This window comes from Tachysurus fulvidraco, chromosome 3, assembly GCF_022655615.1.
Source record: "Tachysurus fulvidraco isolate hzauxx_2018 chromosome 3, HZAU_PFXX_2.0, whole genome shotgun sequence".
Taxonomy (NCBI): Eukaryota; Metazoa; Chordata; class Actinopteri; order Siluriformes; family Bagridae; genus Tachysurus; species Tachysurus fulvidraco.
The window spans coordinates 24116285-24128652 of record NC_062520.1 but is presented as its reverse complement, the minus strand read 5'-3'; the positions used below and the strand labels follow the sequence as shown (position 1 = coordinate 24128652).

Sequence of the window (12368 nt, the reverse complement as noted above, 5' to 3'; positions counted from 1 at the left end):
GAATCGCTGGTCAGCTACACCGTGGAGCTTAATATGGGCAGTGCAGGAAGTGCATGGTGTGGGTCACCGAGAGCAATAGAGGAAGTGCACTTGTTAAGATCAGGTTCCCGTAAAGCACTTCCACTTCTTATATTTCTCATACACATATCTGCATGTGAGTCAGTCATTTACCAGAACCCTGAATACGGTTTAATGGGCACTCCATTAGTGTTAATGGTGTCACAGCTACATGGAAGCTGACATTGTATATATAGTCACATCTTGTAGCTTTTACATTGTTGTGGATTAATAGATAGATGAAGACAAAGAAGTGATGGGATTTAATTATTTTGAGTGATATTATTTCTTGAAGGAAGTAAAAAATAAAGATTTCATTATTATTATTATTATTATTATTATTATTATTATTATTATTATTATTATTATTATTATTATTATTATTATATTAGAGGATACATTTTTAAAGGGCGGGGTCATGCAGATGAACTTAGATCTTGACCCTGTCAGGTTCTGGTTCCTGGCCAATAGAATTACACGAGCTTCTACGTCACCGTGGGACCCAATGTACAGTAACAGGGTGTGTTTTTTTTCTTCGCGTCACTGAATATTCATGAACTGATTTGTAGCGGATTCGTTACAGTGAAGCGGGAAAGGGCGGCTAATTTGCATATGACTGACATTCCAGAGCACTGCTAACCAATAAGCGGTCGAGACAGGACTCAGCGCAGACCAATCTCATTGCGTGTTTGAAGAGTACAAGGCGGGTCACGGGCTGGGCGAGGTTCTCTCTCTCTCTCTCTCTCTCTCTCTCTCTCTCTCTCTCTCTCTCTCTCTCTCTCTCTCTCTCTCTCTCTCTCACAAACACACACACTCACACACACACTAAGTACAAGCGCACTAATAACACACACTCTCAGAACCGAAAGGGGGCAGCCTACTGTACAACAAGAGGAAGAGGGAGTGAAAAGAGAGAAAAGAAAGAAAGGGTTCGTGAAGCGAGCGAGGGTGAGAGGAGAGAAAACCGAGAGAACGGGGGAGAGGGAGAGAGAGAGAGAGAGAGAGAGAGGCTAAATGAATGGTGCTGTGAACCGCCGACTTTTTACTACGAAGGCGTAAGGGAGCGCGCGAGGAGGTGCGGTTGCGTCGAGGCTCGCGCGCGAGCGGCCCTTTATATCACTGCAGACTTGGACTCCACACGGGGCTCGCGCTGTGCCTCACATCCATGATCTCCAATCAGCATCTTACCTCCAAACACACTTATAATCGCGGTGTCGCCGGGGCTGTTATTACGAGCCGGACTCGTTGTATGTATGTATGTATGTATGTATGTGTGTGTGTGTGTGTGTGTTTTCCTGTCTAGCATTGTGTGAACGGATTTGAGCTCGCAGCAGAGTGGAGAGCATCTGAACCTCCCGGATGACAAGCCTTCAGCTAAGCTCTGCGTGTGCGTGTGTAAAGGAGGGCATTTGTTTAAACATCCTGCCCGGGTGTCAGTCAGTGTCTCAGGGCTCAGTCGTGATCAGCGGTACTGCAGTGGATAAGAGGACAGGACACATCTGGGCTGCTCGTGTTCACCAACACACCGTTACTGCGTGGAGCTGAGAATGTGTTCGTATATATCGCTCGTGTTATGCTAAAGCTTTTAAAGCTGCTGTGTGTGGTTTCCGTTCGTCACATGACAGCTTATAGTTCGCCGAAGCATGTTGTGAGTGAGTCACACTTCTGAGGGGGAAACAGGTTACACTTGGTCGGGACGCTGTGTCTGCTTTCATCTATACATCGGGAACGTTTTCTGACTTGTACTTACGTAATCAGACGCGTCCGAGCCGGTAGTATGTTAGTTTTAAGAGTTCTCGAGGTGAAATGAGGGCGAACTCTGGTTGTCCGGTTGCGGGTAGCGTTTTAGGGGCGTTACCGAGGGGTCGAACTCAACCGGAGCGCCGCCACTGCTGAACCCACGACTCATTCTCTCTCTCCCTCACACACACACCATTCACAAAGCGCTAAACCATAGACGTTTATCATTCACATGATCGAGCAGACAGACGAGCTGTTTTTTTTTTATTTATTTTTTTGTCTTGTTTTGTTTTTAACATCATAATAGTTTGGTCATATAAACGCTGTTGTGTACTAGCTACATCCAGATCACTGCTGTCCCAGTCACCAATATTCAGTTGTTATATCTTATTAATATTCTAACTTCACAACATTCACACACATCCAGGACCCTTTGGGGTTTGTTCAGTAGTGTTCAGCTCCAGGGAGTAAAGCTGTTGAGACCGTGGTGTGGTTTTGCTCTAAGCCCTATCGGTAGAAACATTATTATTATTATTATTATTATTATTATTATTATTATTATTATTATTATTATTAGCATGCTCTCATGCTAAGCTAGTTCAGCAGTGGGTGATAAACCCTGCCTTGACAGTTCCTTTAATATTTCAGACAACTTGTCTCTGTGTTGTGATGCTTTGTGAGTAAAATTACGTGAATAAAATTAATGTAGCGGTTAGATGCAAGTTTGAAGTTAGCTTGAGTGCTAACCTGAGTGCTAGCTTGCTTGTTAGCTTGAGTGCTAGCTTGAGTGCTAGCTTGACCGAGAGGCCTACTTTAACCCTTTCACATCCGTGCAGCGCTCCAAATGTAAACAAACAGGCGAATGCTGGGGGTGTTTGGGGAACTTGGACCAAAAAATAATAATAATAATAAACCAGATCTTCCAAACCTCAAGTTATTCTTAAGATACTTGTTCATATTTGTTGACTTCGGCTGACGTTTTTATTCTCGATGCCTACCTTCTTTTGTAAAACCACTCGAATTTATGAAAGAGAGACACAGTTGTTTTGCAGTTTACCAGCGGCTTGTTTTAGATGCGTTTTAAAGGCGGACGTCCTTCTAACTGAGCCATTCGTTTTACAGTTTTAAAGGAAATTACCCAAAGATTATTATCCGTCGTGTGTGAACGGGAACAGAGTTATAAAACTAACCGTATTGTTGGCGGTGTCGTCTGTTATGGCCGCTTGTTTTCATTCGTGCACTGGACATCACCTGCCAAGGACAACGACCACGAAGATGCTGCCTTTTTTCTAGAAAGGATTCCTACTATTGTTGTTGTTGTTTTTTTATACCCAATGGGAATTTAAACAACTTCCGCTGTAACGGACATTTTAGTAAATGTAATGAAGTTTCTATAAAGACAAGAGGCTCAAGACTATTTTATCAACCAACCATGTTTTCCTCGGAAACACCGCAATATCTACGCCAAGGACTCAGTATGTTCGGTCAGTTACCATCATTTAATCATTTTCGTGTTGCTCTTTATACCAAAACGTTGTACTGATGTCAACCTGCTGTGTTTAACTGACCGCTCCAGTCTAGCTTAGATAAATAAATCAGTGTAGATGTTCTTATGTTATGTTTATCCAAGACCCAGCACTGTGGATTTGTAATTTGTTAGATTACCACCTTTAGCCACACTCCTTGGGCATTTTGTTAGGTACATCAACCATCTAGGTCACTTTGTAGGTCACAGGTTCCCAACCCTGTCTCTGGAGTACACAATGTTCTGCAGAGATGAGTGTTTTCACTGCTCTGAAACACACAAATGTGCAGCTAATTTACTACTGTCCGTTGTGTAGTATATCAGGGTTGGGAGCCGGTGTCGTAGGTGTACAGGATACAATATATTGAGCAATATCCAGCAGCTGAGAACATGCACAAAGTGTAACGATGAACATGTAAAGCATCCTGTTTAAGTAATAAACACAATTAAGTGTATGTAGTTTTTATCGATATATATATATATATATACTCGTATAGGTTCCTGACCATTTTAGTGACCTTCTGTTAAAACACAAATTGTCTGCCCTGTTCTACCCCATCCATAAGGGGAATAGGATGAGGGTCAACTCGCACTATAAGATGATAGTCATGTGGTGGTCTTCTCCAGGCACAGAAGTGACATGGGATGGTAGTGAGCATTGCAAGGGTACAAGTGTATAAGAAGCATCAGCAGCACTAATTATAAACCGACCACCCAAACAAATATCTGGTGGTCTCTTTCCAGTGGTGTTTGGAAGAAGTGCTCAATGTGCATAGCAACAGAGCGAATACAGCCAGTAATTTTATAGCACTATGGTAGAAAATGGCTACTGAGTGTGTCTACACATTAATTTAGTGATACCAGGCACACACATAATCAGGTGTAATCATATATAAAGGTAAGTAGAAGTAATGAAATGAGATTTTTTGTTAAAAACATATTTATTTGAGGTTTTCTTTGTTATATTATCATAACCAGACTTCTTTTATTCCTTTTTCATGCGGGTTAGTCGGATTATTTTCTGTTTAGGTTATTATAGTAGTAATAATAATAATAAGTCTTTTGCGCATTTGTAGCTTTGCTATCGTACATTTAAACAGAATATAGGTACACATGTAGGTGTTAGAAATAAATCCTTGCCATGATTTGAAGTGATAGTATGAATTAAATATTAAATGCTGCATCGTCAACATGTCATCTAGAGGAGGGGCATTCAAATAAAATGTGTGAATATTCCATGCTTACAAAGGTCTAGAGATGCATTTCACATGACTGTATGGCAGTAATAATTACTTTTTAATGCCTAACCAAAAGCTAATAGTTATTGGAGTTATTTTGTAGCATCGCTTTATAATAGAGATTTTAATTGGAACCCGTTCAGTCTGAACAACTGTCATGTGTCTTGACTAAAAATCAGTTTCTCTGAGCAGTTGTCTTTAAATATTGTTTTTATTTTCTGCCTTTTTTTAAAGAAAAATGTTGTCAGTTCACTAACCAGACAAGAGAGGTTAAATAAAACATCTGTGAAAATTCTTCCCTTTCTCAGCTTTATCCAGTCCCTGCTCCTATGAACCTGGAAATTATGCACGATTGGTACAAAAGCTTAGACAGTTCATACTTAGAAAACTAGATTGTTTGACATCACTGCAGGTTTTTTTTATTCTCGAATCATCTACACTACGCTGTATTTAAATATTTACTTTGGTGTGCTAAATGCTTTTTCTGGGTCTGTATATGTGGACTGCAGTCTAGCAGTGTTCTAAATAATCTAGTTCCTGTTTAGAGCCATTGGTTTAACGCATTGATTTGAGAGATGTGAATAGAGTGCAATAATATGACTGCTATTCTCTTCCTTGTAGTGTGGACTAATGTGGAGCCTCGCTCGGTTCCAGTGTTTCCTTGGCATTCGTTGGTGCCATTTCTGGCACCTACCCAATCAGATCCATCGACACAGCCTGGTGAGGGCCAGCAGCCTGTCAATCATTCTCAAGCTGGCACTCTTAAGAAAGGTACCTAATATTTTTAGATGTGCAGTTCATCTGTCAGATTCACAGAAAACCAACTGGATCATTTAGTCACAGTTTCTTCTAAAGAAATTGTTTTCTCAGCACCACGAATGTAAAGAATATTTTTGGATTCATGTTGTCTTTGTGTTTCTCTAACGAGCATTGAGACACTCTGTAACACGATCTGTAACGTTATCCGTTGCCTAATGCTGCAACTGGACCATATGATGATACAAAATTGGAACATTTCAGGTGATATAAAGTGTGGTAAATGTCATCAGGTTACAGACATTTTTTTTTTCTTTTCTTTTTTTAGAGTCCCAGGGTGGACCGGTGGTGAAGGAGGTCGTCGAGGGAGCATCAAACCTTGCTTTGCGACCTGTTCCCTCTATCGATGATCTTCCCCCAGAGAGAGAAAGAGAGCGGGAGACAGAGAAAGAGAGACCAGACAGTGAAACGGAGAGCGATGTTGATGATCCGTGAGTGCTCCATCTGTGTGTGTGCATGTGTGTGTGTGTCTGAGTGTGTCTGATTGAGTGTTGGATGCTGCTGGATCCTTGTGGATCCTCTTATGTTTTTCAAGGCCACACAGGAAGCTAATGCAGTGCTAATTTTGTATATTGGTTTATGTTGAGTTCAACCCTTTGTACTCTAAGCTTATTAGTCAGTTATTAATCTAGGAACTAGTATGAATTATTCTGTAAACGCACAGGAATTAATAGGAATGTATATATATTCCAGCATGAAGAGTGCAAAAACTTGGAGGGGGTTAATGAGTCACAGCTCAGTCCCTCCATTATAACAATTCTGTAATCGCAAAAATAACACAAAATCAAGGAAACTACACAATATTCCGTCTTCAGTTCCTCTGTATCGAACAAATAAAGTAGTTATTGCTAATTTGGGGGGAAAACCTGTAGCAAAATCAAACATTTTTAGCCACAACAGTCACAAAAAACCTCCCTAAACATAATAGAAGACTTCTGCAAAGAGGTGTGCGTGTGTGTGTGTGCGCATATGCGTACACATGTGCAAGTGTGTGTAATCAGATGAACATAATGGCAACTTTAGGGTTGAAAAGCAATCCACTCTTAGTATTGGGGGTGTGCGTGTGTTTGTGTGTCAGAGACCGGAGCAATTTAGTTAATGACTAGTCATTTAAATATACTCGACCAAAGAGGTTTTCTGGCTCTTTTAATGAGGAACCCTATGTGAATTTGAGATTTAAAGTAGAACATGAAGTTACTTTGTAGTGACTCTCAGTGAAACATCCCTGTACAGAAAAATCAGGTGTTTACGCTGTATGGAATACAGCCATCACTTTAGTCGCACTGCTCATACTTTACCCGGGCTGAAAAATGAGTATTCACAAGCTGACGTTCCACTCTGTCCATTCCTAAACCCTGAGTGAACCTTTTGATTTGCATATTTGTGGTTTTATGTGGATAACTACAGCACGTGACTGGTTTGAATAATGGCTTGTCTCAAACTTTTGCGACAGTGAGAAAAAAGGACAGGTTTGGTGTTCTGTGCTCGAGCAGGTATTGTTATCTTTCACAGCTTTCCTATTTTTTTTTTTTTTAAGTCTGTGGTCTAGTTGACCAGGTCGTTTGCCGATATCCAACTTCTGCTAATTTTTCAGCAACAGGTATTTTCCCTCCGCTGTCGCGCACACTACACTGACGTTCAGTGTTTCGCCAACTGACGTAACCTATAAGGCCTGCTGTTTTTTTGGTAAGGTAGTTTTCACATGATATGAGGCACATGCTGTTTGATTTATGATTGGATGTCTGTTGCTAAGCAGTAACATTCTAACACCCCATCATTTCACACTGTACACACTAGGACCCACATTGTGGTGTTAACACAGCGAACGCTGCTAATCCTGCTTCAGAGCGCTGTTTTATAACCCCGGGTAAAAACTGTCATCACAGATAAAATGTTTTTTTCAACAATAATAACTCTGAGTTAAGGCAGTGTAAAAAAAAAAGCTTAGATTGCATAGAAGGAAAGAACACTATACAGCATTTCACAAAGATGCCAGTGCTGTTTGGTCGACATGCGAGAGAGATCTCAGTCCATGGAGAGCATGGTGACTGACTCATCCATAAACACAAACACTCTCCTGTCCAAACTATGTTTGGAGAGCGTAGTGGTGTTTTTAAATTATAGTCCATGACCGGTTGTACTGTGAGGGATTGAACATATTGGAAGTCCACAGTATAATTCACAGGTGCTTTCTCAGCTAAACACAGTATCAGCTAATTGAACTAACTACAGCATCCCTGTTTCTAAGATAAAAATGGACTTTGACTCGGATAAAATGGATTTAAGAACAACGTTTGTGGAATAAAATTACTGTTGCAGCTGGAAGTAAATAAAGTAACTATAAAACATACTATTGCAAATGTGACCTAAATGTTAAAATGGATTCTATTTGGCCTAAAAAATTTATTTGGCCTACAAAAGTTATAGGATTGGATGTATAATGTTGTTTTTGCAATGTTAAATGATTTCTCTTGTTCAGGGTTGATGTGCATGATATGTGTGATCTGTGAAATATCTCAAATAAAGGACAATAGATTTGGTCTTCTTTGCAGCTGGACATTTAAGGCTGCTTTCACACATGCAGCATGAAGTCTGGTTGACTCACACCCTGGTGTTCCTCCTTTGGGTGCTGTTTGGAACTGTACTGTCATCGACTGTTTATTTTGGAGTGCAGTAACTAGGATCTCGTTTTATATGAGCGAGGTGTGGTCCAGTTTGAAGCAAACCTTACGTTTTGATTGCAGTGTAGGAAGTGAACCAAATGTGTTTTAGTATGCAGGCGACAGGTCTTCTAATTGAGAGCTGCTGAAATAAACCATGAGGCACAAACTCAGAGATTTAAACCCATCATTAACGTGATGATCTAGTAATAAACATTTTGATGATTAGTTGAATTGTGTGTATGTGTGTTCAGGTTTTTACCAGGTGTCCTCCCAGACCCACCAGTCTCAGCATCTCCCGGGAAACGCCGTTCTCAGTCTCTGAGCGCACTGCCTAAAGATGACAAGAACAGCCCTGGCAAGGTTTGACTGACACACACACACACACACACACACACACACACACACACACACACACACACACACACACACAGCATACTCCAGTAAGAAAAAATAAACTTTAGATCTGAGACTCTTTTAGACACAGAAACATTAGTCTTCTTTATCTCGTGTCTGTTCTGCTGTTACTTCTCCAACAACAGCGGGAGAAGGATCACATCCGGAGGCCCATGAATGCCTTCATGATCTTCAGCAAGCGCCACCGTGCTCTCGTTCACCAGCGGCACCCTAATCAGGACAACCGCACTGTTAGCAAGATCCTGGGAGAGTGGTGGTACGCTTTGGGACCCAAAGAAAAACAGAAATATCACGACCTAGCTTTCCAGGTAGAGTAAGGTGCATGCGTACAGACTCACACACTGCTGCTGACGCGGTTAGTTCTCAGATTTTACCTGAACAAATGTTTGCTCTGTTTGGTTTTAAAGATGTCAGGAATCTTCCGGTCGTGGTTGACTGAGATTAATTCCAATGATTTATTGTGATGGTACATATTTAATTAGATTACACCTTGTTTTTCAACTATTACATGCACCTACAGTTTAGATTGACTGTAAAAATCATGCGTATTAGTTTGCCTGCCTACAGCAGGCTTTGTTGGCCTTTTAGTGCCGCCAAGACAAAAAAAACTTTACTTGTAGATATGTAAAGTTGGAAATAAATGATATGGTTAGATAGAGACAAACTCAGGCTAATGCCATTCTATGCATTTTAACTACCTTTCTTTACTGTGTGCTGTAAAATTAGCGAAGGCTTGAATGTTTACAGGATGTATTTTCTGGGCCGCACACAAAATCAGAGTAGGTTGTGTTCTTTTTAAAGCATAGTGTGCTGCTTCACAGTCGCCCCCCCCCCTATCTCTCACAGGTGAAGGAAGCACACTTTAAGGCACATCCTGACTGGAAGTGGTGTAATAAGGACAGGAAGAAGTCGAGCAGCGAGAGTCGGAACGCACCAGGTGGAAAAGATGTCAGAGAGAGAAGCATGTCGGAGACAACAGGTAGCAAGAATGTTCTTTTATTTATAATGAACCCTTCCTTATTTAAGCTGCATCTTACAACATAATTCCTAAAGTTCCTCCATTTTCTTGTTCTGTACCTTTCTCATTCAGAGCCTCCGGCTGTTTCTGTGAGTTCGGAGCTTAAAGGGATGGGGCCGGGTGTGGTAGGAGTATCAGAGCGCGCTGGAGGGGAGAGGCTTGCACGCCCTCGTGCCTTCTCGCAGAGTGCTATGCACAGCTTAGAGAGAAGTGAGAGGAGTAACCCTCAGGTGCTAGCAGAGCTTGCACAGGTAAACCACACACTCGCGTATACAATAGTCTGTTCCAATATTTTTGGCTACATGAATACAATATTGAACAAAATGTGTCATACATGGCATTTTCTCACCCCTAATATCTCTCTCTCTCTCTGTCTCTCTCTTGCTCGCTCGCTCACTTTCTAGATATGTGGAGATGGGGGCCAGTTTTCAAGCCGTGGGGGAGCAGTGTCTCATGTCCAGAGGGGTGTGAGTGAAGATATGACCAGTGATGAGGAGCGCATGGTGATCTGTGAAGAGGAGGGGGATGATGATGTCATTGGTGAGTCAAGATTATTCATTTATCATTTGGCAAACATTCTTCTAGATCTAGTCACATTCAGCATTTTAACTGCCACATGTTTATTTATGTTTTCAGTGAAACTCATGAGTAACTCCACCTGTCATCTAAATACTCCAGCAAATGAACAGATTACTAATTGTAGATTCAAGACATGTACACTGTATCCATAACTAATATTTAAGAAGAGCTAAACGTAATTTTCTGTCTGATGGACCACAGCATACACAGCTAGAAAATTGTGTAGGAATAATTGTTTATTTATGTATTTATTTTTTATTAAATACATGTATTCATGACAAAGTTGTGACCAAACCAGGTTATTTAGGTGAAGTGGGGGTGGTTAAAATTTATCTTTTAATATCAGGTGGACAAATTTCAGATTTTTTTGAAGCATTGCGAAGCCTTCACGAGTCTTACTAAATCCACCCACCCTCTCCCGCACAGTGTAGGTAGCTTGGGTAAGAGGGACTCTCGCTGCCAACTGAGCCTGCACAGTCACATAGCTAGCAGATCTGCCTAGAAAATAGTTTAAGCAATATTCATTTCCGTGTTGCACATGAATGCATTTGAGAAGGCTATACAATGAGTGACTACTATAAATGGCCATTCCATTGTCCCATTCAAATGACTGATTTGTCTAATTTTGGATTACATACTTTATGTCTTTGGCTCTGGACTGTATAAACAGTTGGAAGGATTGCAGACAGAGCTCTTTTTCCAATCGTAAGACTCTAAGGCTTTGGGATTAAGGATGTGTGGGTGCACCACTATGTTTACAAGAGAACTATAAGCAGGAAACAGTTATTTCTTAAGCAACGTGTTTAACAATCGATCTAGCTTGATTGCTGTGGGAGGCGAAGCAGTCAGTGGAATAAAACAGAAAAAAAAAAGCTGTCACCAGGATGTGTGCAGCAGCTGAAGCGCAAATGTACAGGTCATTGCAAACAATCCAGCCTTCAGACCTTTCTGTTCTTCTGCATGACTTCATCAATAAATAAATGGCATTCTGTCTCCCTCCTGACACAGAGGACCCTTATCCTGCCAGCTCCATAGACTTGAAGTGTAAGGAGAAGGTGACAGACAGTGACAGTGAAAATGGATCTGGGGACGAAGGTGAACGCAAGGTAGCGCTCCGAATCTCACTCTCACTCAACATCACCATCAAAACACATGCAGTGCATATAGTCTCCAGTGGTGTTTAGTTTTAATCAGGAGCGAACAGTTTATATCTTAAATGTACTTTTCAAATAAGTTATTTTTAAAAAAGGAGATATGGTTTGTGCCTTATAAATATCTCAAATTTTGCTTCCTCAATTATTTCCTTCTTTTCTCTTTGCTCCTTTCGTTCTCTCAGAGAATCTTTGCTCCTGTGATCTGCTCGTCGGCGTCAGGGCCCGGTCACGGACGGAGCGTATCTCTCTCCTCCTACCCTTCCTCCAAACACTCCTCAGACTCTTCCATCAAGAGGAAGCGTGTGATAGAGGGAGGAGAGGGAGAGCAACGGGACGGTGACTGTGGTGCGTCTGACTGTCTTTCCCTGTCTTCCTCTGGCCAGTCCATTTCAGTCAGCACATCTTCAGCTTTGGGAGCAGCGAGAGTAGCATCTACTATTGTCACTAACGTGGTACGTCCGGTCGTCAGTACACCAGTGACAATCGCTAGCAAATCAGGCCAAGACAGAAAAACCACCACTCCTCAGGCGCAGCTGCTTATTGGATCTGGGGTGGCAGGAAGTGGGGTAACTTTGGCACCATCAGGAGGGGGTGGGCACCATTCTTCTTCTTTGCAGAGTTCTGTAACTGCACCTGGACGTCAAGGGGGATTAAGTCTAGTATTGGGAGGTGCATTCCAGGCACCATCTGCAGTGCAGCTTATCACACCCCCTCCTTCTCAAAATCAAGCAACCCCTGCCACAGTAACTCCAACACAGAGTAATGGCCCTGCACCTCTGCCACTGCTGCAGCCTCACATCCTGCCTACAGCATCACCTGCACCCTCTGCAGGCCAAAAAGCAGTCACACAAGTACAGTACATCCTGCCCACTTTCTCTGCCAACAATCCCAAGAGCCCCTCCCCTCAGCAGCCCAGCCAGGCAACCAGTATCTTCACCCTGCCTACAGCTCCGCCTACACATGCTTCAGGGGCAAATGGGAAGCAGACTGGATATAGCCCTGGCCCTGCAGTAGGCATGGTCAATCCAGGAGCTAGAGGTGAGGAGACATCGTTCAGGGAAAATATCTCCTGAAGATGTTAAGCCAGCAATGTTACAAAAATTATTCTAAAATAATGAAGTTCTTCTGTTAAAGAAGGAACGTTTAAACTAAAGTGTTGTTGAA

General features: G+C 41.8%; 1 protein-coding gene across 3 annotated transcripts in view; it reads left to right on the top strand.

The window, feature by feature from the left end:
* cicb (capicua transcriptional repressor b) overlaps positions 1 to 12368 on the top strand; it is a 43270-nt gene that overhangs the window by 24373 nt on the left and 6529 nt on the right. For 2 of the 3 annotated variants that reach the window (XM_047810755.1, XM_047810754.1), the window contains exons 3-11: positions 5182 to 5331; positions 5645 to 5807; positions 8291 to 8399; positions 8579 to 8761; positions 9300 to 9432; positions 9544 to 9722; positions 9876 to 10011; positions 11059 to 11156; positions 11387 to 12242. In XM_047810755.1, coding sequence (XP_047666711.1) covers positions 5182 to 5331; positions 5645 to 5807; positions 8291 to 8399; positions 8579 to 8761; positions 9300 to 9432; positions 9544 to 9722; positions 9876 to 10011; positions 11059 to 11156; positions 11387 to 12242 — 2007 coding nt within the window. Of the gene's footprint in view, positions 1 to 887; positions 3282 to 5181; positions 5332 to 5644; positions 5808 to 8290; positions 8400 to 8578; positions 8762 to 9299; positions 9433 to 9543; positions 9723 to 9875; positions 10012 to 11058; positions 11157 to 11386; positions 12243 to 12368 lie in introns of those variants that run through there. The other variant, XM_047810756.1, reaches the window with a different exon arrangement.